The sequence below is a fragment of the Parasteatoda tepidariorum genome, chromosome 6 (assembly GCF_982258835.1).
Source record: "Parasteatoda tepidariorum strain Cologne lab strain chromosome 6, Ptep-v5.0, whole genome shotgun sequence".
NCBI lineage: Eukaryota > Metazoa > Arthropoda > Arachnida > Araneae > Theridiidae > Parasteatoda > Parasteatoda tepidariorum.
In genome coordinates this window covers 66,339,162-66,366,061 of record NC_141760.1, presented here as the reverse complement: position 1 = coordinate 66,366,061, position 26,900 = coordinate 66,339,162, and the positions used below count along the sequence as shown (strand labels likewise).

The window sequence follows — 26,900 nt, the reverse complement described above, 5'->3', positions numbered from 1 at the left end:
CATACTTATTAAAATATTTTTATTTGTATAAAAATTATTAAGTATCTAAGAAATAGTTTTATATATAATTCTGGTATAATGATAATTTTCAAATAACATTTTAGTAAATTAAAAATTGATTTACAAAATAACTGTTTTCAGAATCTTTAAACACTTATTTCTTGTCATTTGTTGCATAACTTATAATGTTGCTCAGACAGATTTCTCAATTTTTCAGCAGCCTAAAAAAGATTTCAATAAAAGTATCTAAATTAACATTAACAGAATCAATTTACTTCAAATGTGATTTATCGCATGAATTATATGATTAATCAGTAATTATGCTTACATGCTATAATGCATCATATAGATCAAAATTTATAGAGGGGGTGCAAAAAATAAGTTATGCCACATCCTCTGGGATAGGTAATTTTCAAGTGCAGGGAAAGAAAATGTTTAGATGGACAAAAACTTCTTTTCCTTTGTTATTGAGAGAGAATTAGAGTTAAAGAGAAAATGAAATAATTCTTAGTATCAAATCAAAATAATTGTTGCTTGCAGTCTTAATTAAAAGCCTTGATATATCAAATATGATTTTTTTTATTTGAAATTCTTTGCTTTATCTATCAATAGATAAAATAATATTATGAATGTTAATATTAATATATGGATAGATTGAAAACTTATATTGTAACTACAGACTCACTTAAAAAAGGACCCAAAAATGTGGAAGTCCTGTGTCCAAAGGACCCATAATTTCCAAACTCTAACGGAATCACTGTTTAACACAGGAATGATCAAAAGAAGCTATAGAATTTTAAAAAAAAGAACAACTGGAAAAATCTACCAGAAAAAAAGCATCTCTTAAATTTAACGCCAGATTCCATTCAAAAGAAAACAAGGATTTTAAAAAATACACAAAACTACCTCAAGTTTTAACCTTTATAATTTATTTAGAGCATATTATAATTATCTCTATATTTTAAAACTATGGTAAACATTTTGCCAGTAGGTTACAACATATTTGTCAACAAAGTATAAAGCAATCAGAATTTTTTCGGATATATATTTTAAAGTATAATCACTAAATATATTTTATAAACATGGACACTCACTCAAAAAGATGAGAATAAATTAAAAAAATTAAAGAAAAATATTTCAAAGTATTCTAAAAGGAATACAAAACTATGGTATTTGGCATAGAAGGACAAATTCATAACTGTATGAGAGTTATAAAGAACTAGATATCATGAAATTCATAAAATAAAATGAAGATTTAAATTGGATAGAACACCTTGTCGAAAACAGAAACGTCAAAAAGGTTTTTTATGGCCAAAGTAATCATACGTGATGACCGAACTACTAAAAATAAAAACAACAAAAACAACTTGCCTTGAGCAAGATCACAAAATACCTAACATTCAGAACTGGAAAACCAGAGCATCAAGAGGTAAAGATTGAAATCTGTTCAGGATATTGAATCGTCACACCATTGAGAAAAAAAGCAATCACTATACTTTAGTTGGATTTAAATAACAGTGTTTCCTAAATATACTATAAAAAGCATCCAAAATAATTTGTTTTAATGATAAATATTACAGTTGATTCATTGCAGGGAAAATAATACAAAGAATTCTTATACCTGTTCAGCAGTTAAATCTCGTTGAGCTTGTGCAAGCATTTCATATCCAACCATAAATTTCTTAACAGTTGCTGAACGTAATAGTGGAGGATAATAAGATGCATGAAGTTGCCAATGAGAGTAATCCTCTTCATTACTTCCTGTAGGAGCTCCTGAACAAAAACATTTATGTTAAATCTATAAAAACTAATTACTTTGCAATAGATATTCTTTTTAAGATTTATAACAATTAAAATATAATTATATAAACTCAGTCCTTAGTAATGCTTATTTATAAATATTTGATTTCATTTTTCACTATTTTCGTAGAATGTCAATCTCTAGCAATATTTTTCTACAGATATAAAAAAAAACAGTTATGTCCATTGTAGAAATGTTCACATTATGATTTATCTGTTATTATGATTTTATAGTCAAAGTTACAGTCCTACGGTTCAGTGATAAAAATTACTGTTTTAAGGGATTTCCATAATCTGTTTTAAATAATTTTGCTCCCCTTAATTACCTATATGTGCATAAATTTTTCAGTTTAAAGTCATAGTAGAAATGAAAAGCTTTGAAAAAAAAAGATATTCAATATGCAAAACTGAAAAAGACTAGCTTCCATGGACATAATGTAAACCAGTCCCACAAGGTTTGGTGCCACAAAAATTTTGCATTCCTTAAAGTAGGGGTGAACAACCTGCGGCCCACCAACTGTTGATGTGTGGCCCGCGGGAACTTCTAAACGCAATAAAAGAAATTCTATTAATTTGGTTTTTGTTTAAACATTATAAATTTTCTTAAATTAAAATATTTAATTCAAATTTATATTACTCTAAAATGCGTATATTTTTTGCATTTCATACTGAAAGCTTCTTTTTGGTTAGAACTTATATCCCCCCTAATATTTATGTATATCTATATATGTTTGATAAATTAATTATTGTGAAAAATTGAGAAAGTTTTTTAAAAATAAGTATAAGTTTTTTTAGTTTTAAATAAATTCAAATAATTAAAAGCTTTTAATTTTTTGCAAATATGTTATTAAGTTTATTGATAAAAATATTAAGTGCTTGTAACACTAATATTTATATAAAAATTATCATATTTGCCGCTAACATGACTAGACATGCGTGCGGCCCTTCACTCAAAAAGGTTGTGCACCTCTACCTTAAAGAAAAAACAACATTTAGGGACACAGCAGTAGAGGTTCTTGAAACAGGTTTGCATCCGTTTCTTCTCCAAACTAAGGTTCGGGAGGAGAAAAAAAAAGTTTTCTCTTTATATTTATTGTTGGTATTGAATTACTAAGATATTTCTCTGGGAATACATTTTATATCAGACATTTTGATTAAATCTGTTAACACATTTTAACATAGAAAGAATAAAATGGCGGCAGGCACCATACCTAACATGTAGAGTTGTCTAGCAACTGATTCACAAGTGATGTACTTCCTGACTGTCACGTAGCTTCCTATTAGCATGTGTTGGATCTTAATACATGTGATGCTTTGCTAAAGCTGAGCATGTTGCTCACCCTGTAAGTTGTTTCTTGATGTAGAATACCTAACTGAGCAGTTTTCTGCATTAGTTACGTATTATAAGAGCTGAACTTCTTCCCTTTTCTACATTATTTGATTCAAGTACATTGAAGTTTTATTATGTACTGGCAAGTTAATGACCAAATTTTATTTTATTTTTGTGCAACACATGTTATAACACTTACCACTTTTACTTTTTGACCAAACATTAGGTCAAAGCTTGATTTAAATTTAGTTCTATAACCTATTGTGTTTTGATAATCATTGATTTTGACAAATGAAACGATTCACATTAGTAAGGCTATATTGTAGAATCAAATAGAACTATTTAAAGTGTACTTTTGTAGCTTTCATACAAGAATAAATTCAATAATAATAAGAATATTGTAGAATCAAATAAGACAATTGAATGCGTATTGCTGTAGCTTTCATACAAGAATAAATTCAATGATAATAAGAAGAATATTTTTTTCTTCCTAAATACAATTATTGTTTAAGAGAGCAAGATACAAATGAAGTTCTTGTAGCAATAAAGCGTTAAGAAACATTTTTTAAAGGTAGCAATTTGTAATAAAGTTGTTTCTTAGAATTTTTTTCCAGGTAATAATTTAAGAAAATCTTGGAATTTCTACTAAATAACAGCACAAGTTGGGGCAATTAAAAGGGAAAAAATATCGGCAAAAAGTACAATTCCATGCAGTTAGATATTGGAAAGAAAGGGGGAGAAAGAAAAGAAAGGAGTTAGAATTACAAAGATTATCAGTTAAAAAAAGCATACCATGCCATCCCATAGAATAAGGAAAAGAAGTCTCAAACAAATTATCATATTTTGTTAGTAACTGCTTCATAATAACAGCTAAAGCTAAAAAGAATAAATTATATGAATATTAATGGAATTCATAAAGAAAAGCATAATTAAATTGTGTAAACTTGAAAGAAAATTAGACTATCATTGAAAATTAAAATTCAACTTAAATATAATTTATATTTACTTAAAAAAATTCTTAATAAAATAATTTCCTTTTTAAAAAAATGAAATAACTCATAGTATGTTCCTTATAATTTAAATTGAGAACTACTTATAAGTCAAATTGAGACATTTTACTTCACAATTTTATGCTGACATAATGCCTTTTTAATAAGGTAATACCAACATAATACACTAACATTCTTTGTTTACGTCCCAGGAAACATTAAATTTTTAGCAATTCAAAAGGCTTTGCAGTGGGAAAAAGAAAAGATCAGGACAATCGAAAATGTCAAATTAAAAAGCATAGATACTATTATTAGTTTTAAAATAACTTTATTTAGTACAAAAAATTTTAAAGTTTCCAGTAAAATGGAGCACTACAACAACTTATTATAATGTAATACTATATATATGGAGAAAGAAATTTTTGATACCATTGTTGCATTAAAGTAACAAGTATCAATCAAGTAATGTTCTCACATACCAATATTTAATTAAAATTTGCAGTCGAGTTCAAGACTTTCTTAATCAAATAAATTTTTAATAAGATTATAACAATCTCGAAGCCGACCGGCCTGTGTAGGGGGAAGGGAACTGTCCTTGCATCAGAAAGGTCCTGGGTTCGAATCCCTGGCAAGGCATGGGTGTTTCTTTCTCTCTCTGTGTGTTCTATGTCCTTTCTCCTTTATGTTTGTGAATGTGACCCGCCCTATAAATGGGATTGTGGTTGTGTGAATGGTGCGGCAGAAGTCGAATTCTTGGCCATAGATGGCGCCACTGAAAAACAAGAACAATCGCACCCCCTCTGCCTAAAAACAGGCATAGGACAAAAAAAAAAAAAAAAAAAAAAAACAATCTCGAAACGGAAACACACGAATATGCTAATAACATTTCTGTACAATATTAATTTAAAGAAATTAGAGTCGTTCAATTCACCATTTACACAAAATTCTGCGATATGATCACAATTTTGTTTAGAATCGATAATTTTTAAGTTAAATGAAAGAGACAAAATAATAATTATGAAATTACAAAACACCACAAGAAAAGTTGCTGCATTATACAAAAATAATAAATAAGCATGTGACCCCTGCTTATTAACCATCATAGAAATTTAATACTATAAAATTGTTAACTGAAATTTTTTTTTGTTGATAAAATGACTAAATTCTCGAAAAGTTTGAATTAATTAATTCTGAGGGTATAAGTCAGAAACTAGTGGATGGTCCCTAAGTCCAAACTATCGAATTTTGTGATTTTTACAAGCGTTACTAATTGAATTAAAAGATGTAGGATCAAAAACATTTCCATTCTTCAAATTAATTATTTAAAAGCTGCATTTGCAATCAAAGAATTTTGCAATTTTTAAAAGCATTATCAATTGAAATTCTCTTTGAGGTTTTGTTCACCCCTTTGACGTTGGTCTAAAAATACAATCATTTCAATTCTTCAAATTGATTATTTCAAAATCTGCATTTGCATTCTAAGAAACTGTGATGTTCTAAAAAAACACAAAAATCAGGAATATCAAGACAAAAAGCTAAGAATCAGGACAAAATGCTATTTTTCATTGAAAATCAGGACCACTTCAAACAAGAATAAAAACTTGTGAAACCTTAGATGAGATGTTTTTATTAAAAGGTGCAATAAATTTAGTCTCATATACATTAAGACTTTAGGGATATCTTATATCACTTACATAACTTATCAAAAGTTTGGTTTAAAACTTTTCACATTGAATTTTAGTTCCTAATAAAATATTTTCACTACTTAAATAGTCATGTTTATCAGTGGTTCAGAATTCACTTTAATGTAATTTCTTAACTGTTTCAGTATCTGAAAAGTCTATGCAGGTGGGATGTGGAGACAAGGGAATTATTTGCTTCATTTGCCCTTCTACCAAGATTGTGTTAGTGTAGTGAATGCATGTGAAAGTAATATCTTTGGATCATCATTTAGGAGAAATTCCGGACTGTTGACAATAACCCATAGATGTTGTTTTAGTGCAACGATAACAACCAAACTAAAAATATTACAATAAAAGTAGACAAATCTTTTAATACACAGAAATGAACAAAACTGAAAATAATTACTTACAAGATTTTTCATCTTCATTCAAATCAGGAAGTCTAAGAACATGCCTTTTAGGCAAAAGCATGGTTTCATAAGGCCAAACGGCCCAATAAGGAACTAAGGCAACCCAGTAATCATTTTCAACAACAATGCGATCCTAAATAAAGTTCAAAAATTAAGAACCTCAGTTTTTAACATGATTATTTACATTCATTATAAATAACTTAACATTTAAAGATGTATTAAAATCACTGAAAATATATAAAGAGTTACCATTCTAATGTTAGATCTAAAAAAATGCAATGTCTTTTTTTTTCAATGTGTGGCAAAATGGCAACTATAGCCCTTATAGTTTTAGTGCCACAGTAGAGAAAAAACTTTAAACTACTTGTTAGATTGGTGAATTTGTTTTCTTTCATTATTTTTAACTGAATTTAGGAAGTTCCTTGAAATCATTTAGTTATTTCCAGGGTGTAAATGATTTTAATCAAATGATTAAAATCATTGATTAAAATCATGATTTAAATCAAATGATTTTTTTTAAAAAAATCACTGATTTTAATCACAAAAAAAAACAATTTTGTGTATAGTCTTGAACATTTTTTGTATATTTTTCTAAGTTTCAAACATAAACAAGTAAGTAGACTGTTCTATATATTTCTCAGATCTCACTCATATAATTCAACATTTCTACTTTCAATGTGACTCATTTGCTTTTAAAAACAGTTGGAATGGTGGAAATCAATTGCGCTTCTAAAGAACTGTGTAGGTCAAAAAGAGTTTGATGCAATACAGTTGTTATGTACTGCAAAAGGAACAACTGCAGGGATAGAGAGGATGTTTTCCACTTTTGGACTTGTACATACTAAACTACGGAATCAATTGGGTGTAGAAAAGGCAGCTAAATTAGTCCTTATGTTTAAATCTTTAAATAAAACTAATTAAATGATTGTTTAAATAATTTGATATTGTAGATGTAGAACTAATAATTATCACATATTGTTTGATAAACAATTTCTTTCTTGATTTGTAGTTTGAAATCACTTTGTTATTGTTTATTTCTTATTTCACCTTTTGCTTTTAAATTATTAAGAAATATTTTGTTGATAATGGTTAGTAATGTTTATTTCCAATGTATACCATAAGTAACAATAGTAATACAATACAACTTTAAATCTATGGTACACAAAATTGATTATATTCCATAGAATTGAAATTATAAAAAAATCATGATTAAAATCAAAAAAATCCGATTAAAATCAAAAAAATCCGATTTTTTTGATTTTTTTTAAAAAATCATGATTTTTATACACCCTGGTTATTTCTTTTATTTTAACTATACAAAATGCTTAGATATTAATTCTTGAAGGATGTTGTGTGTTAATGAAGACATAAGTACATATTGTAAAAAAATTTAGGCTTTATTTCAGACATTTTAATTTCATACCATTTTTCTTGTTAAATTTATTTCAATGTTGAATAAAATACATGTTTATAAGGATACTTTGTACCATTGATCATGTAATAGAAGAATAAATAGGGAAAAGTGTTATTTATGTAGATTTTTTCTCTGCTTACAGAAGAATTTACCACATGGCAGAATGAAATAGACAAGAGTAAATAAAATATAAGAGAAACAGTTTTTACGAATAATAGAACTAAAACCTAAGATAAAAGATATGAAACTGATTTAAAAATTTTCTGCATCTGCCCGAAACACTAACATATATCCACAAAATCCAACTGAATTTGATAATTTTTATTGAAATGAAGGCTTACTTTAATCTCAAAACTATAAATTGCAAAGAATTATAATTTATTCATACTACAAATGTAATCACACAAAAATATGGCAGAGACCCTAAATTATAATCCATACAATGTCAACTATTAAAATCTACTGGAACAACTAACCTTTTCCTTTTAGTATTAGTATATTTTAATTAGGCGAGGGGATCCATGCGGCTAGTAAAAACTATTAGAAAAAACTAGTGATTATGTCATGGTGAATTGTCCTTAAGTATTATCGTAGATGATTAACAAGTTAAGAGTTGAATAATTAGTTTTGCTAAGGGAGATTGATAATTTAGTTCCTCACGGCTCATGCTAACTCTATGTAAAAATTTAAATTTATAGCATAAATGTATCAGAAAGTAATGAACCAATTTTGATACTAATTTCTTGTAAAGTTTGATAATATAAGTGATAAAAATTTTTATAATAAGCTATTTTGTTTTCATTAATGAGAGTTGCTGTTTTCACATCATGCGACTAAGAAATTTTTTTTTAACTTGGAATAAGAATGCTTAGTTAATTAAGCCACAGAGAACAATATTTTAGTGAGCAACATCAAATAAAAATAATCACATCAAAATTAGTTCACTAATTCCTGAAGTATTTGTGAAAGAAGTTCTCCTTTTCAGTCATGTGACATGTGTTACCCGTAGCAAATTAGGTATACAATGATCTATGCCACAGATAATTATTTCAAGCAAATTTGATTGTAGATTACGTTTCATGCAATTTTTGTTTTCAACCGAATTGTAAGGTATGCATTTTTTCTACATAATTTTAAAGTATGTAATTTTACATGACAAAATATGAACTTTGAGCCGAATCAGTTGAATAGTTCATGTACAATGTTACAGTAATTCATTTTTAAAAGTAAAAATCTTATTCATTCAGAAGCAGTTAAAAGAGAAAAAAATCAAGCATTTAAAGGGAAAAAAATCAAGGCTGTAAATAATATGCTCTGAATCTGTTTTTTCTTATTTATAATTAATTAAAAATATTTAATATCAATTGCTTGAAGTATATTCTAATGTTTATCATAAAGGTTGAACACTTTATAATATTTTATTAAGTCATATTTTATTTTATTAAAGTAGGATATTTTTCAAATACTGTTTGTTTTCTACTTGAAGCAATTTAATAATTAATACACAAATATGCACTCAATGTAATTCTATAGTTTGGAATCAAAGTACAGTAATTCAAAGAATATTTTTAAAAAGAAAAATAACAAGTGGTACACTAAACATATAAAAAACATAATTTTACAGGTACACTAATCGAAAAAGGTTTACTATCTCTGTCTTAGACAGTAGATGACACATCAATAACAATAGAAGTCAGCGAAATGGATCAAAATGACTCTTAAATGAAAAATTAGTCTGATGTTCTAGAAAATGTTTGTATCATCCAAACCTTTTCTAGTAATAATGATAAAGAATTGTATAAAAAAAATTTCAATAAGATTACAAATCTGGAGCATAACACCTCTTAACAAATATCACACTAACATGATACTACAAGGGGCCATTGCTCAGAGGTTTCTATGTATTCAGTATACTATATATGTGGAATTTCTATGATTTGAAATAAATTGATTTTCAGAACAAATAAACTTAATAAGTTTTAATTTTGGTTGTTAATACTAGGCTTATAAAATGAATTACCTTGACCATTTTTTAATGCAGCAATAGCATTAATTGTAAGTTTTGATATTAACTACATACTTAGTGTAACAAAAGAAAAAAAAAACAGAATCTTGCCCACATACAAATAAAACAATTCCGTCTTCAAAAAATTTCCCAATGCAAAAAAAAGAAAAGAAAAAAAGGAATTTTATATCCTAGTTATTAAAAAGTGAATAACTAAACTGCAAAATATGAAAAAATCGAGTTGCAAAAATAATGTATTTTAAATGTAAGGTACATTATTTTAAATACTCGAAAATGTGACAATATTACAAAGTAAAACCACTCTTTCATTTTTTTATATTTTCATGTGATCTTAACACCAGATAAATTGCAAAATTAAAATTTACCTTTCTTAAAAGTTCTTCTTTCAAATATTCTATAAGTAAAGGAACCTTATTCTTAGAAAAATAATTTCTTTGCTGGATATCTTCTATTCTAGGTTCATCAGGTAAAAATGAGCTTGCCCAGATCTATTTGATTTTAAACAAAGAAGTAAAAATAAATAAAATGTTATATTACATAGCTTAATAAATCTTTTCAATACTTGACCTGAGAAATTTAGAAAAAAATATGGATGTTTTTAAACTTGTTTATAAAAATAGAATTTAAAATGATACTCTATCTAAAAGCTTGTTTTAAAGTAAATAAAAAGGTGAATTTAAAAATCTTTTTAAAAGGTACAAATTTAAATAAAAACATTACTAACTTGCTAAATGTGAATTTTTGATCACTTAAGCTAATAAGGCTTTTTAAAAATAGTATAATAATAAGCATTTCATTTAGTTTTAAAAAATGTGAGACAAAACAGTTATTGCAAGAACATAAATACACCTTTAAAACATTTATTTAAATAAGCAATGAATAAAATAGTCTTTTTGTAGCGAATATTACGATGTTGTCCACATATTTTAATTAAGTGTATAGGATATTCATAATAATGGCAAATTGGATATTAAATTTGTAGACTCTTTTGCATTACTACAGAGTAATAATTATGTATACCTAATTGTGCCTCGGTATAATACCATTATCTTGTATGCTAAGAATTCTTACAGTGAAAATTCTTAAAATAAAAAAGACTACCCTATTGACTTAATATTTAAAAAGGTTACAAAAAGATACCTTCCAATTTTGTGAAAATAGGATCCTAATTTCATGGAAAATCACAAAAACCAGAAATCTGTTCAGAATTTTTGTGAAAAGCCTGTTTTAGTAAAATTGCGAAAAATCTAATAATAATTTTATGAAAAAAGGTTCAGTTTTCATGGAAAAAAAAATGCCACAAAAACCATGTCTTTCTATGAATTTTAGTTTTAAAATTATGAATTAAAGACAACATTGACTTCATTTTTCAAAATAAAAATTTTATAAGGGTCCATTTTTGCAACAAAATATTTTGAGAAGGTTTCTTTTGAACAAAGAGCTATTCTGTGTGTGTGTTAAATGATAAAAATTTTGTGAAAGAAACCATAACTAATGGGTCCAAATTTCTCCTAAAATATACACTGGATGAATATCATATGGTAAAACAACTGAAGGAAAAAAAGTAGGTACATGAAAAGATATTTGAATACTTTGATATCTATGCTAGTTTAATGAATAGCATCAACTAATTAACAAATATTTTAAAATTGAGGAAAATATCACTTAAATAAAACAACAATCTACCACACAGAATACTTAACAAAATGAAAATGTAACAATGAAATAAGGATCAATTTTAAGTAGTGATAAGGAATACAGAAGAATATAATGATTGCTGATAAAAATAAGAACTGTGAGAAAGAAATGAAAGAAAACAAAGAGAGTAGAATAATAAAAGTAAGAAAAGTTATAATTTTCAACTATTAAATAAAATATATTATAAAACAATAAATATAATTACAAACTTGGCAGTGAGGATGAGGATTTGAGCAACCCATTATTTCCCCTTTGTTCTCAAAAATCTGTAAAATAAAAATTTGCATTATATAACACTTAATTACACAATAAACATCTAACTTTGTCGTTAAACTTAACACAACTTGCCTTTTTTTTACATTATTGGAACATAGTTCTACTGTCAAGTATAAATCAACGTTTATTAGATTTTAGTCTTAATTAAAATAAACATTAAGATTATTTACTCAAGAAAGTTTTTTTAGATAAAAATTAGTGCCCTTTCAATTTTACTTACTCTTTTTTATAAGTGACGAAAGATAATATAATTAATCAAAAATAACCCTATGTCAAGGTACTGCTTTAGACAAATATAGCTTTCAAAAACATTGAAAAAGAAATATATCTAAATTAGTTTATGCATTACTCAAAATGAAGAGACACATTCCAAATTTAATAACAAAAATAAATATTAGACAGGTTCAAATTGAGAAATAACTTTTAATTAACTTTTTCGAACTAGTAACTTTCTTGGCAAATTCATAAAAATTGTCCTAACAAGATCTCCTCAACTCTATATAATATAAGCATATAAAATTGATCAATCAAAAAGAAAACATACCATAATAATAGAGGAAAAAACATGATCTTCATTGATAAATTTATGTAAGATTGACAAATGAATAGTTGACAAATACTGTTGAATAGAATTTAATATTTATTTTCAAATCAATTTTAATTAGCTATAAATAAGTTCAATAAGGGGTTAAGCATTTTCTTTCCTGAAAATTACAGCATATATAAAAATGAATAAGTTTTTTAAAATTCTTGAGAACATATTTTAAAAACGTAAGGCAATTAAATTCTCACCTGAACCCATTTAAACTTTGCTCCAAGTTCTACCATTTCTTTGATCCATGTGTTGATCACTTCAAGAATTTCTTGCACAGACATCAAAGGCAAAGTTGTATTTGACTTTGGGTGAAAACACATCACACGGCAAACACCTTTAGCTGAACTTGATACAAATAAAGGATGGTCAGCTGGTCCTTTACAAATGAATACAAATAAGTGTTGCATATTTAAAAACAGGGTGCGTAGCAAGATTTTTCAACAAAAATAAGCACCTTTCAAGTACATTTTAAGCACTCAAGGAATATTTTTAATCACTTTCCAAAAAAAAACAATCATAATTAAGATATGTGTTGTAATAAATAAATTTTTTTTTATCGTTTTAAGTTCTTTATTTTATGAACATAAAATCAACAAAATTTAAAAACATTTTCAAATTTACATTATCATGATAAAAATAACTAGTTTCTGATAAATATTGCAGAGAAAATTGTGAAAATCATGCATTTGTTTGTAATTCATGACGACTATCGCCACGGCAAAGAAAAAATTTCTTTTTAAAAGATAGAAATTTAAGCACTTTTTACAAACACTGAATAAAAAAAGCACTTTTAAGGGCTTTTAAAAAACGTAAATCAAAAATAAGCACCTTTAAGCACTTTTTAAAAATGCTACGCACCCTAAAAAAATATAAATAAAATCCATATTTTATTTAATACCACACAGATGACACCTTTAGCTCAGTCAATGTGATTAAAAAAAATGATCAAATAAACCAAATAAATTGCTGAGATAGTCTTCAATCACAACTGAATAAGCAGCCATCTACCTCTTACATACTTATCCACTTTTTTAAAGTTAAAACGGAGCTTAAAATGTTAAAGGCGAATGTATTTTTAATTACTAGCACCATTAAAAAGCAATTAGTTAATGAAAAAGTTGTGTTACTTCTTCTAAAATTATTTTCTATGTTTTTAACGGCTTCAAGTCATTAAAATACGATTTCATTATGCTACATAAAAATGTAATAAAAATACCTGGATCAGGAACAGTTTCCAAAAGAGCAGGAAAATCATTTGGAAAAACATAAGTACTTTCATAAAATGGATTAATCTATAACAAAAATAAGAAGAAAAAAATCAAATGTCTGTAAAACATGTACAGCTGCCAACTTTTATACATTTTGTGTAAAATTTTAATTACAAACTTAATGTGGTTATCGTGCAAGATAATTATAGTGCAATTCAGTACATTGCTTTTGAACTAAAATAGGGAAATATCTGAGATATGATCAAACAAAGAAAATTACCCTTCTTTATTATGCAGCATTTTTAAAATTAACATACATGGCAACATTTATAACTTGAAAAATATTATGCCCAGAGATTATCAGACAATCTGTTTTACAGAGACCAAGACAGCTTTTTTTTTAAGCATTCTTTTTTATAGAATTTTTGTAACACTTTTCCGCAAATTCAAGTTCCTAGTGAATGCTTAATTGCTAACAGATGCTAGAAGTATGGCGAAAGGTCCAAGAATTGGTCAATTATAAAAAAATAATACAGATAAAAAATAAAGCCAAACTCACATTATTAACATTAAATTTTAAATAATCTGGCTAAAGATTTATGGACAAAGAATTTGTCAGAAATTAAAGTAAACCTAATAAAATATATGCCAATGTTTCATATGGTTGAAGAAAGAAAGATTAAAAATAGATTTTGATACTCACTTGTTGTAACAATAAGTAATAATTAGTTATACACTTGTATTGAAAAAACAAGTTATATGTTACAGTATTGAAAACAAAAATCTTTGCATTCTCTCTTTATAAAATGGGATGAAAATTCAATAATTGATTCAATTTAATTATAGCAGGACTAAGAATACATAAAAAAATTAAATTTAAGAAGTTAGAGAAATTTCAAAGCTAGGGAATATGTAATGCTCATAATGGCTGCCCAGTGTTAGTAAAGCTTGTGCTTTCTTTTATTTTGCGGACTTACAAATTTAATTTAAAATAACTTTGACCCTTACTGCATATAAATAAATTAAACATTCATATAAAAGTATGATAATCATACGATGATGTGTTTAAGCTCTTACAAACTATAAAATATATTTCTGCACATGACTGTCATTCAATTTTAATTTACTACCACTTGGGAAAATCATCTTTGAGAAGGTTGAAAGTTGGCAGGTATAAATATGTTAAATGAAAAAAAAATCAAATATTACACACACATAAATTAGAAACAAATTAAATACAAAAGAACACATGACATAAATTTAAGTTTTAGTAATTACCAATAACACATAAAAGAAATAAATTACTGATTTCAGAGCTTAAAATTAACTTTCAGATAAAACAGAAAACTTTTGAAATTTATGCCGGATTATTTTTAAAAAAAAACATACAAAGTAATAAAAATTTAAATTTTAAACGAAAATTAAATAGTATTATCTTTCTCCATTACTGTTAAATAGTATCTTTGATGAAAATATTATAATAAAAGTTTTCTGTAACCAAAAATAAATTGGCGATCAAATTGGACTACAGGTGGCATAGAGCAGAACTCTCTCTACCTATGGCACAACACTTTGCATGCTTTCACCATTAGCAGGTGAAGAGTCATAGAAGAAAGAAGTATGTTAGTTTCTGTCTTGATCCTCAAATAGATTTAAAACTTTTAAAATAGCTCTAAAAAAAAAGCATTGTGAAAATTAAAAAAATATACTTTTGACAATTAAATACGACAAAATATTAAGAAAGGGGGAAATATTGTGACACATTCTTATACAACTGAAAGAGGAGGGGAGGTAAGGGATGAGGATCAAGACATGGAACTCGTTTTCTTCCCAGATGATGTATTCAAGTAATTGCAAATAGAAATTTAACTGACAATTTCATGAAATTTGAATATTATGGAAACTGCATTCCTTGAGGTAAGTTCATTTGGAAGGTACAGTTTTTCTGATTTCTGCAATTACACTGAAGTTCAATTTGCCAAATATATTACAGTAGATAACAGCACTGCATTGGATAAAAATTTTATTCTCAAACATACTTATACTCAAATAATTATCATCATTTTATTCTCAAATATACTATAAAGTACTTTATTAATACACTGGTTCTCAAATATACTTATTGATTTTTAAATCATAGTCAGTTAGTTGAATGATTAATTTTAGATTTACAACTGATTTAAGTTTAGCTTTCTAGGATAAAACTACAAGAATTGAGAGGTCAAAAGCAAGCACTTGTACCCTTAGAAATAAAAGAAACAAAAAATTATGCATACATTTTTAATAATTAATATTTTTATCTAAATTAATTAAAAATTTTCATATTTTTAATATTGATGTGCTATATTAAGCTGCAAATATAGTAATAAAGTAACGTTATGATGAACTGATAATATGTTTACAAAGTAATAAAATAGTAGGTCTTTTTTTTTTAATAATTTTCTGTCATACCACTTTTAATTTAAATAAAGGGAAAAAAGTGTTTTTTTTTTCCATTGTTCTGCTCGCTCAATCCTTATTAAAAAGACTAATGTAACTCATTTAGGTTCATCTTCAAAAAGTTGAAGACTAAAAAATGTTTTTAGCAAGAAATACAAAGTCTCTCACAATAAATAAATTTAATACTTAATAATAATTTAATTCTTAATACTTAAAAAATAAATTTAAATGCATACAAAATATTCTAACATCGACAGTCAAAGTAAATTCCATCAATTTCTTTTCTAAAAACTTCAAAGCAAAAAACTCATTATCAATAACAAGTAAAACATACTTCACCACTTGCTCTTTTTGCACCAGGACATAATGGATTATCAGGATCGTGAGAAGGAATATCTTTTTCTAATGCTTTTTCTACTTGTCCTTGCCAAGGTCTTCTGGCACGATGAGGTGAAACTAATACCCATTTATCATTTAGAGGATTGTATCGTACATGCTGATGCTCTGCAACAAAAATTTGAATACAAATTATCAAAATATCTACAGCTTCAAATAAAGTAAATTTAGTGTGTTTTTCAAAATTTGTGCATCAGCAATTAGCAATTGTGTTTGAATTTAAACTAAATTTCAGTGTCTGTGATGAAAGTAAAAACTAAACATTAGAATTGGAAAAATTTTACACTTGAATCATTCATGAGCAAATTTAAAAAGCACTAAAATGTCTTTTAGAGATTTTAAAGAGCATTAAAATCTCTTAGAAAAAGAAATTTTATAAGAGATGATAAGATATATAAAGAACCAAATTATAATTAGGATGTGTACAAAATTATAATTAGGATATCACAGTGTAATGCAGAATCATTTTTTCCCCTCTAAAGAAATAAAACCTTCAAAAGAATTTATAATTTTATGATGGTGTAAGCACAAAAGAGGAAGTAAATTTTTTTCCTGTTTTTTAAAATTTCAATAATAATAATTCCTAAAAATAAAGCAAAAAAAAGGTAAGAAGTTAACTTATTCATTAATAATTCTGGTTAAATGTGTATTGGCATGGCAAGGTTATGTATACAACTTGAGTTTAACTCAACAGTCAAAGCCAGCATTTGAATTGTCACAGCAACTTGTAACTTTGAATAAATACCTATATTCATACATCAATAAATCACACAATGTTTGTGCAGAAATTAAGAGATTATTTTTTTAACAGATATAAAAATTAAAAATGAATTTTGCTTTTGTCTGAGTTTCTGTCACAAAATAGCACACAATATCATAATTGTGAATATTACACATTCTCTGCTACTTTAAATCAAATTTCAATTTAATTTTTTTAATGCTTAATATAATGATTTACTCATGATAAATGTATAAATTTAAATCGTTCGACCCAGCGATTAAATAATGACGAAATTTCAAATTGTATAAATATCCATTGCAGTTTTTATTAGTTTATGAAAATTTAAATATTGCGTTTGTTAAATTAATTTTGCTTCATACTTTTTTAAGTTTTTATTATCTGTTTACTTCGAATAGAAGCATGTAAACAGACCAGTGAAAATGTGTACAGACAAGCAAGGTTAAACACAGGTTTTAAGGGCCTGATTACAGAATTTATGGATCTTACTCAATATGCAAACATATCTGAGATTTATAATTAGTAAACTACTTGAAGAACCTTTACTCAAAATTGTAGTTTTTAGATATATATATATATAGAAATTCTCTTCATTTTTCTTTTAAAAAATACTGAATTCTTTGTCTATAATTTATACAGCACTCTGGGACCCTTTCTTCCTCACCTTGAGTATGGCTTTGGAAATTTTGACAGTTAATTATCTGTATTTATAAATTGCATTAAACCTTTAACTGATTTGCTACATTTTTGGCAAATTTGTATTAAAAAAGTATGTTGCTCATAACAGTATCTCAATTGATTAACATGTAACAAAACTAATTTTCTGTACAGGAAAACAAAATGGTTGTACGCCATTCTGGATCAATGGTTGTAAAGAAAGTAATGCAATGAAGCTGTATTGCAGTGATCAGTGTCTTCACTACAGCGCGAAAATCTTGCCTATTTTTTTCTTTTCTCGCAATAAAAAACGATTAACGCGAGAAGTTCGTGCACTCTATTAATCAATTTCAAAATGCACAAATTTTGGAAAAAATTTTGTCTTTTGTCCCTTTGAATAAAATCCGTTTCACTTTTCTTCCTTGATCTTTCATTATTTTGAACATCGGTCCTTGTTATCTAGCTTCCCTATTTATCAGTATTGTTCAGAACCGGTGCAAACAGGAGAACCCCTTTCAGAACACATTTCTCTGCAACTGCGTGTTCACCGTAGGAAAGTTTCTTCATGTAAGATGTTTAAATATTTTGTGTATGAATGTAAGGTGGGCAAATACCTTGTTAAGGCGACATCTTCTACTCCGTAACGAACAAATGAAAATGAAACAAATGTCGGTAGAAACGGTCAAAACGAAACAAATACGGATATTTTTCAGCGAAATAAATATAATAATAGCCGATGAAAAAGTAGATATAGAACATTTTCCATATGATGATGCAGCAAAAATATTCAATTAGAAGATGTGAAAAATGTATTATATAAAAGAAATAATTTTTTTCCAAGTCTATGCGTGTTTTTTTAATTTTTAGAAATCTCACTTAACTATTTGATATCTCACCCTGTTTTTGAGAAAGGGTGAAAAATTCTCTCCCATTTTTTTTTTCTGTAATGAATACACTGAGTGATGTAATTGGTTTTATATAGATATCAATTATTTTAATATTATTGCTTTTATTTTAATAAAATAAATCACCAAAAAAAAACATTAAATAAATAAATTTATTAAATAGCCATCTCACATAGATTCTTTTGCACACTATAACTAGGAGTGCATAAAAAATAAATAGCCAAGGAGAGGGAATATGTAGAATATTCAGAAAATATTAACTCTATTTCATAGAACACTTTATGCTGCCTAAAAATTAAATACGGTATGGAATTTATTTAAATGACTTGCATATTTCACAATCAAAATATATTATTTGCCATTAAATAAATTAAAAGTTATTTTTAGACATATGTTTACATTTAACAATAACATAAGTTTACATTTAACAAGTATTGGGCTCAAAAGAAACTTTGTTAAGTTTTGTACTAAGTTTTAAGTAACAATTCATTTCATTAATTTAGAAACTTAAAATAGTTGCCGTGAGATTTATTCAATTTAACATATTTCAGGAAAAGCAAATATATTTCTATCACACAGAGAATTTATTAAAATGAAAATTAGTTTAGGCATTAAAAAAAATAATAATAAGAGGAAATGGCTACAGCTGTTGTCGAAATCTCTTATTTTAACTCCTTTTTTTATAAAAATTTATTTTCATAGACACAAAAAATATAAAAATTTTAGGCTGTATCACAAATGTCATTTATCAGATCAAAGAAAAATTACCATTAAAAGGCTATCAACTCAAGGTCATGATATAATTTTTGATTAATTGACAATTTTTTTTTTTAAATGCATTATTTTTGGGCAGTTTGATCTCTATGAACACAATGTATAAAAACTTTAAATGCTTAAACCCAGTTTATAAGTCAAGCTGAATTTTTTTTATTTTTTAAATAACTCGGGGAGATTTCCGCATCCTGATTTGTAGCAGAATAATCGCCAAGTCTTGTCAACTTCAGGGCAGCGGCCTGTGAAAAACTAAAGAAAACATCAGTGAAAGGGACCAACTAGAAATGTATAACTCGCAGAAAACTCCCGGGCAAGTATCTACTTGCTTTCTTAAAAAAATTTCAAGTTTAAAATCTATTTGACACCTCAGCGATGGGGATCGGATATTTTGGTATTGTGATCGGTAGCACCAACTACAATTGCCAATATGTCAAATAGATTTTAAACTTGCAATTTAAAAAAAAAAAAACATGTAGATGTTTGCTTGGGGGTGGCTACGAGTTATACCTTTCGAGTTAGTCCCTTTCTGTGATGTTTTTATTAATTTTCTCGCAGGCCACTGCCCAGAAGTTTCCAAGACTTGGAGATTATTCCTCATTTTTACCAACTTTCATACATTTTAATTACTTTTAAATAAATTTGAAACGGGTTGAGATTTACAAAGCCTTGCTTTCAATTTTTAAAAATAATTTTAAAAACAAGTAAGTTAACAAAAGTTAGATCAAGTTTGATTACACCGAAAGTCGTTTTAACAAATATTATTAAAATTGCTCAACTTTCTTTCTTTAAACTAAGATTAAAAGCATATTTCAAATTTGCAAATGCTACATTCGTAACGATGAAATTATTGTACTGCTGCAGATTATAAAAATGACAAAAGGGATTATATATCGTCTTTCGAATTTATTTTTCCCTAACTTATCAGTCATCAGTATGAATGAATTATCATACATGAAACTTTCAAAAGATCAGTAAGATGCATGAAAAAGATCAGTATTGTATAAATAATGATACATGAAACTTTAAGATAATAATATTAATATAAACATGAACGTTTTTTATTCGATTATTATATTGAACAATTGTTAGATAATATCAAATACCAGTAGAAATAAATGTTGTCATAATAAATAGGTGATAAATAAGCACTTGATAATAATAACACAGTCACAATTAAAAAAAAACAATCTAATCAAGAATGTTGAAGGGGTTAAATAAATTCAAAAAAGTCATAATCGTCTCAATTAAACTCTTCAAAAGGTAAACAAAATATTACGCAATGTAAAATGTGACAAAATTTAAGCCATTTGAATAAAATTTGCTTGTAGCTTTAGTATACAGTATGTGAAACACAACTTCAGCTTGTAAATAGAAAGAAGCTGCCGGAAACGGTTTTGATAGCTTTCGTTTTCTATCAAGTTGTAACAGTTTTGCTATAATGTTTTGCAATCCTCTAATATTGCGAACATTATCCATAACTATTTCTTTCATTTGTTTAATTGATTAACTGTAAAAATGGAAAAAAGTCAAAGTGAAGTGACTGATAAAATTAGACATTCAATTAAAGAGAAATTGAAGAAAATGAACACATTTGTTGATGATGAACTTCCTGAGTATATAATGATTTTGATCGCAAATAAACGCAGCAAACATCATATGGAAAAAGATTTATCCTTATTTTTGGGAAATCAAACAGGTGAATTTACTAATTGGCTTTGGGACTTAGTAAGTGCATTTAAAACTGGTGGAAAAACCAAAAGTTCTAAATCTAACCTTAGTTTGGATTCGCAAAATATTGAAGAAGACGATGTTTTGAGTTACGATCCGACAGAACAAGATGAGTCTTTATTCTTGGAAGAGGTAAACGAATCACCTGCTGATAAAGAAAATACATCTAAAACTGAAAAATCTGAAGATTCAAAAATTGCATTGTCAAGTGATGAGGAAATACCTGAGAATCCCTATATATCTCTAAGTGCTGCTGATAAAGTTCAACAGAAAATTACAATAAAACGTGAAATAGATGATTCTAATATTTCTAAAAATGAAGTATCAAAAACTTCATCCAATGGTCAATCGTTGCAAAAGTCAGCTAAAGTGTATCCTATGCAACGAATGAAACCAGCTTCCAATACTGCTCCTACAAAAGAAAGTGTTTCAGTTAAATCATCTGAGCTCCCCAAGACAGAATATAGTGGTGTAGCTAGTGTAGTTTGTTTTACCCAAAGGAAATATGGTGGAGCTACTGCTGCGCTTCAAGCTAATAAACTGTTGTTAAGAGCTGTTAATGATGCTACAAAGTCTGTATTAAGTGGCAAAAATATAAAAGATTATTATAAACCAACTCCTATCATAGAATTGGCTGAAAACAAAATGCCTGATGGGGAAATCAATGAAATTGTTCACACGGAAAAAAAGACTTTTGATGGTTTAATTAATGATCAAGATACTAAGTTAGTAAAGTATGAAATGCAAGAGCCTAATACTGATAATTCAGAAAATACTACATCAAGAAAGATTGTAAGTTTAAATTCTGTTGAAATTGGAATTTTCGATGGAGATTCATCTCATCAGTTAAGTACAAGTGACCATAAACCTGTTAAAATTGAAGAAGAAAATGCTGTTACTCCGCATTTTATTGTGACTTTAGATGGTGTCAACTTCTCATCGGTGAAAAGAAAGAGAAGCATCATTTCTGAAGAAGAGCCTATGGATATTGATGAAGAGGAAGAAGACTATGATGAAGTACCTGAGCAAAACGATGAAAAGAAGATGAAGATAGCTGAACGATGCAAATACTGGCCTGCGTGTAAAAATAATGTTGAATGTGCATATCATCATCCAACGGTACCTTGCAAAAGTTTTCCAAATTGCAAGTTTGGTGACAAATGTCTTTATATACATCCTAATTGTAAATTCGATGCTAGGTGTAGCAAACGAGACTGTCCTTATACTCACTGCAGTATTCGAAAATATCCTATTGCACCGATTGCAGTTATCAAACCACTAAAGATTCAGAAGTCCAAAATTGTATGCAAATATTATCCACGGTGTACAGCTAAATCTTGTCCATTTATTCATCCTAAATTATGTAAGTTTGGTACTCAGTGTCATGCACCCAAATGCCCTTTTGGTCATTTTCAAATTCCTAATCGAAGTCAAATGAAGTGGAAAGCAGTTTGATTGGTTGATTAACTTCAAAACTTTAGTTTTCAGTCCAGTGTTATATTTTGTGCATTGTTAAGGAAACTAACTGCATTCATTACATTTTATTTAAATTAGTTTGAAAATGCAAGTTGTACATTATTCTGTAATATACCATACATTTGTTTGTTTTTGTTTATTAATAAATTGTGCATTAATATGTATCAGTTTCTTCTTTATGTTCATTTCAATTGTTTTTTTTTTTTTAATTTGCATTTAAGTTGTAAAATAAGGATGCAAAGTTTTTTTGAAATTAAAAAAATTATCACTGTAAAAAAATCAATATTAATAATGAAAAGAGTCATTTAAATAAATGCAGAAAAGTCTGAGCAATAAGCAAATAGCAGTCATAAGCAAATGTGTGTATTTCATATTAAGGAAGAAGTAAGAATACCTACTAAAAAAATTTAATCGACATATTTATTTTTCTTTTATTTTGAACAACAATTTTCATTTAAAATATATATCTGGAATAAACTGCTTTTTGTCTAAAGAATTAAGATAGAATTACATAGTTTTTTAAGAGTAAAGAAAGTGAATCTGTAATAAAGGACAGAAACTTTTAGGTACTACATGAATGGTTGAACAACAAGATTTTTGTAAGGAAGAATAGTGAAAGTTTTTTTTTTTAATTGTGAATATTTTTTTAACAGTGATTGCAAGAAGAAAAATAAAAGGGCATGATAAATAGATGTTCTCAACAAAAAACATTCTTTAGAAGTACACGGATTGATTTCTAAAATTAGTGCTGTAAATCAAATTATACAAATATCCTTTTAAAGCAATGTTAAAGCTTTTAAAAGTTAAACATGTCAGTCAGAAATTTAATTTATGCTATCTTTTATGATTATTAAAAAAGGCTTCGTAGTCTTACTGGAATCCTAGATTGGGCAACATATTTCTATAAATAAGGAGATCATTTGTCCTTGAAAGAGAAACAACTATATGACATTGCAAGAGCATTGGATTTGATTTTACCACTAATAATGGCGCATCTTATGCTGAGATGCCCTTAACAAATCAAATGCGAGATAAAGAATTTTTACTTTTGTTTCGCTCTAATAGAAAATTGTTTGCAAGAAACAATATTTATTATTTCATCAGTTTCTTTAAATGCGTACAAAAAGACATATGTTTGTTACGATTTTTAGATTTCATATTTAATAATTCTTATTACTCATTAATTGATTATTGTTGTTAATAAGAAAGCAAGCAAAAGGGAGGCTGCACAACCTCGTTTCAAGAGTTGACAATATTGATCGACCTTCGCACTGGGAGCTTGGCATCCATTTGGTGTGCACTTAGATGCAAACAGGCTCTCTCCATAAAGATAATGGTTTTTACTTAACTTGCAACAAAGTATAGAACTTTTGTGTTAGGAGATAATTTTACCAAAGGTTGTACACACACTGCATTACATAAATAAGGGGCTAACATTGTAAGAAGTAAATTATGTTTTTTTTAAAATCCTTTTTCATATCAGAAATGAAAATTATTTTCCTGTAATTTTTTTTGTTTTTTGTATAGCATTGCTAACTTAAAAAGCAGAAAAAGTATTTCCTAAGTAAGATTTTGTCATAATAACTGAAAGCTAATAATTTTTAACTTGCTATAAACATAAAATTTTTGTATCTTTAATATTAGGATTTTGAAATTTGCCGTAATGGTGAATTTCTCATAATATGCTGTGTTTGTTACATTGTGCTGTTCTATAATATAATAATTAAGCTTATTTATGTTTTAAAGTAATATTACACTTCTTATGAAGGTGATTAGTAGTATTGAGAGTAATTTGTAAATCAAAATTGACTGATTTGCTTAGAGCTGCTACAAATTCAATTGGTGAACTCTTTCTTGTTTAATTTTGAAGAATTAGAAAATAATTTAGTAATAATAGTAAGTTTTTTAGTTTAGAAAAAGATATAGTCATCCTCCATTGTTCCAATATCTTTAGTTTTCCTGTAGGGATTGTCTTGTTTTAATGGGCAAGTCACAAATGGTTAGATAGTTTTTGAAGCTAGCAGACTCTCCCATCGATTGGTCAGAAATTCTACAAACATTACAAAAAATTGAGGATATTTCATTTAGAGAAGAGAAGCACTAACTCCTAATATTAGTGAGGGTTATTTATAGTTTGGTGAAAATGCCTAAAATATCACATTTGATATTAATTTATCTGTTGATAAAAATATTGAAACTTTGATCTATTCAAGATAAGGTTGCAGAGTCTTAAGATATGCTTATTGATTTTGATGAAGATAGCAAAACAGAAACACAACCGAACATCTGCAGAAGGTCTCAAAGCTTTTGAAATTATGAGTAACTTTCTGTATTCACACCAACTTTCAAAAAACTAACAGCAAGATCATATAAAAATAGATATCAAAAATTTATTCAAGTTCAGAAAAAAAGAATTTTCCCAAAATTTCTAAATACTTTTTCTTTTGCATAATATGTATTTTTATTGTAAGTGTCTAATTTTTTCGAATAAAATTCTTTATACTTATTGTAAGTTATTAAATTTATAAGTAGAATGCTTCTTTGTTTTCAGGCATTTTCAAGTCCTTTAATATTATATATTGACTCTCATTCATTATTTTCTCTATCGTCCCATGCCCTTCAGTTAAAGAAATATAGTAACTCTAATAATTTATTCTCACCTGATGAGGTGAGAGTTTATAGTTCAAACTTAATTGTATCAATTTCCAGGTAGAAAGCCATTGTTAGCTTGATTATTCAATGAAGTAATACTTTTAAAAACTGATTTTGTTATAAAAAATGAACTCAAATTTGTTATGATCTTGGAATTCCAAGTAATTATGTTGTTACAAATATATATATACAGTGAACTCTCACTTATGCACCGGTGTAAGGGGCCAACATAAAAAAGCGCATAAGTGAAAATCTTCAAAATTCTAAAACGCAACGTCAATTGCAGTGACAATATGAATAAATATGTTTCTTAACATAAAATTTTAATATTTATACTGTTTTGGTAATTACTTTAATTATGCCTAGAAATAATTTAACATACCTAAAGACAATTTATTTTCTTGCAAAATAATCTTAATACATGTTAGTATTTGTTTTTGCCGACGTATTTCAAAAGCAGTTTTTTCCAGTTCATATAAATGGGATGAGGGAGTATCAAAAGCAAAATTAAATTGTAAATAGTCAAGAATAGTGTCTAAAGCTTCTAATACTGCTATGTGATTTGGAGGAACTTTATCATCCTCGTCAGTGTCATCCACCATGTTTTCATCGTCAACAAGTATAAGTTAGATATAAATGAATAGCTCATCATAAAAAATGTGAGTTTCATGGGAGGGGGTGAAACATCATATGATAAATTTCTAAGAAAAGTACTTGACGTCATAATACGCTGCACAATAAGTTGTTACTATTGTCACTAACAGACCACCTCTGTTTATTTACTCATGATGTCCATCTGACTGCAAGTAAGTGATCGCGGTCTCTTTGATATTCCATGTGTCTTTTTTTTTGTCTAGAAAAGGGAGTAAAACTAACCTGTGGACAAGATCAACAGTCCTTTTCTTAAAGATGAATGGGCTTTCATTGTCGTTGGTGTAACAGATAAGACACCCTATTCAAAATTGTAGAAAGAATGTCTTTCCAGAAACAGCAAAAATGAGAAGGTCACAGGGGAAAGAAAATTCAATGGGTTGTAGCCACATATTTCTTTTTATCTGTAACAAGGATTGCTTATTTGCTTCATTTTTAATTTAATACCTTTTTTTTAAAAAAAAAACTATTTAAAAGCTAAAAAAATTAGAATGTTAGCCTAAACTTTCGGCGTATAATTGAAAAATTTATTTGTAGAGCGACGCATAAACGAAGGATGTTTATCATTATTTTCCTACCTAATGTACTGGGGCCTATCAAAATCGTCGTATAAATGAAAAAGGTGCATAAAAGAGGTGATGCATAAGTGAGAGTTCACTGTATATCTATACATATTACTTTTTGTAGGGCATGTAGCAACCTTAATTGGATAGAAATTATTGTTTCAACAGAATTGATTTAGCAGTAACCATGTTAATCAAATCAAGCTCATATTTTAAAAGACAACAGTTTATTGGAAATATTAATGCATTTAATATACTAGGTGCTGCGCTGATTTCAGAACCGTTTCATATAATTTATACTCTACCAGGCCATCTAATCTGATGACCATTGCCCATTACATTAGATGGCATTGCAATAGTTAGGTTTATAATAGTTACTAACAGTTATAATAGTTACTAACACTCTTTTCATTGATATGTTCCTTCTATGAACAAAAAAATATGCCGCCCTCTCCTCCAACATTTTACCTAAAACTCATTTCTGTGACTTCA

The 26,900-nt window shown here is 27.4% G+C and overlaps 2 protein-coding genes across 2 annotated transcripts; one reads left to right on the top strand and one right to left on the bottom strand.

Annotated features, from left to right (window-relative positions):
• On the bottom strand, positions 1 to 20,647 carry Galt (Galactose-1-phosphate uridylyltransferase). Its single transcript, XM_016063657.4, has 10 exons — positions 20,442 to 20,647; positions 16,202 to 16,371; positions 13,437 to 13,512; positions 12,418 to 12,596; positions 11,559 to 11,615; positions 10,017 to 10,139; positions 6,212 to 6,344; positions 3,923 to 4,006; positions 1,622 to 1,773; positions 1 to 221 (listed from the first exon to the last, which is right to left on the bottom strand). The coding sequence occupies exons 1-10, from the start codon at positions 20,461 to 20,463 to the stop codon at positions 165 to 167; spliced, it is 1,053 nt and encodes a 350-aa protein (XP_015919143.1). The 5' UTR covers positions 20,464 to 20,647; the 3' UTR covers positions 1 to 164.
• Positions 20,648 to 20,724: 77 nt separating this feature from the next.
• Positions 20,725 to 22,706, top strand: LOC107448460 (zinc finger CCCH domain-containing protein 14). The gene has a single exon (XM_016063655.4). It carries the CDS (start codon positions 20,854 to 20,856, stop codon positions 22,519 to 22,521), a length of 1,668 nt encoding a protein of 555 aa, XP_015919141.2. The 5' UTR covers positions 20,725 to 20,853; the 3' UTR covers positions 22,522 to 22,706.
• Positions 22,707 to 26,900: the final 4,194 nt, after the last annotated feature.

What these genes read in the sequence shown, in the direction of transcription:
- Galt (XM_016063657.4), bottom strand. Translation starts at nt 20,463, where the DNA reads ATGACAACATTTATTTCTACTG. An exon ending in CAAAGTTTAAATGGGTTCAG is followed by an intron (nt 11,616 to 12,417) that starts GTGAGAATTTAA and finishes TTTATTTTACAG; the next exon opens with ATTTTTGAGAACAAAGGGGA. An exon ending in ATCCTCATCCTCACTGCCAA is followed by an intron (nt 10,140 to 11,558) that starts GTTTGTAATTAT and finishes AAAATCAAATAG; the next exon opens with ATCTGGGCAAGCTCATTTTT.
- LOC107448460 (XM_016063655.4), top strand. Translation starts at nt 20,854, where the DNA reads ATGGAAAAAAGTCAAAGTGAAGTGACTGATAAAATTAGACATTCAATT.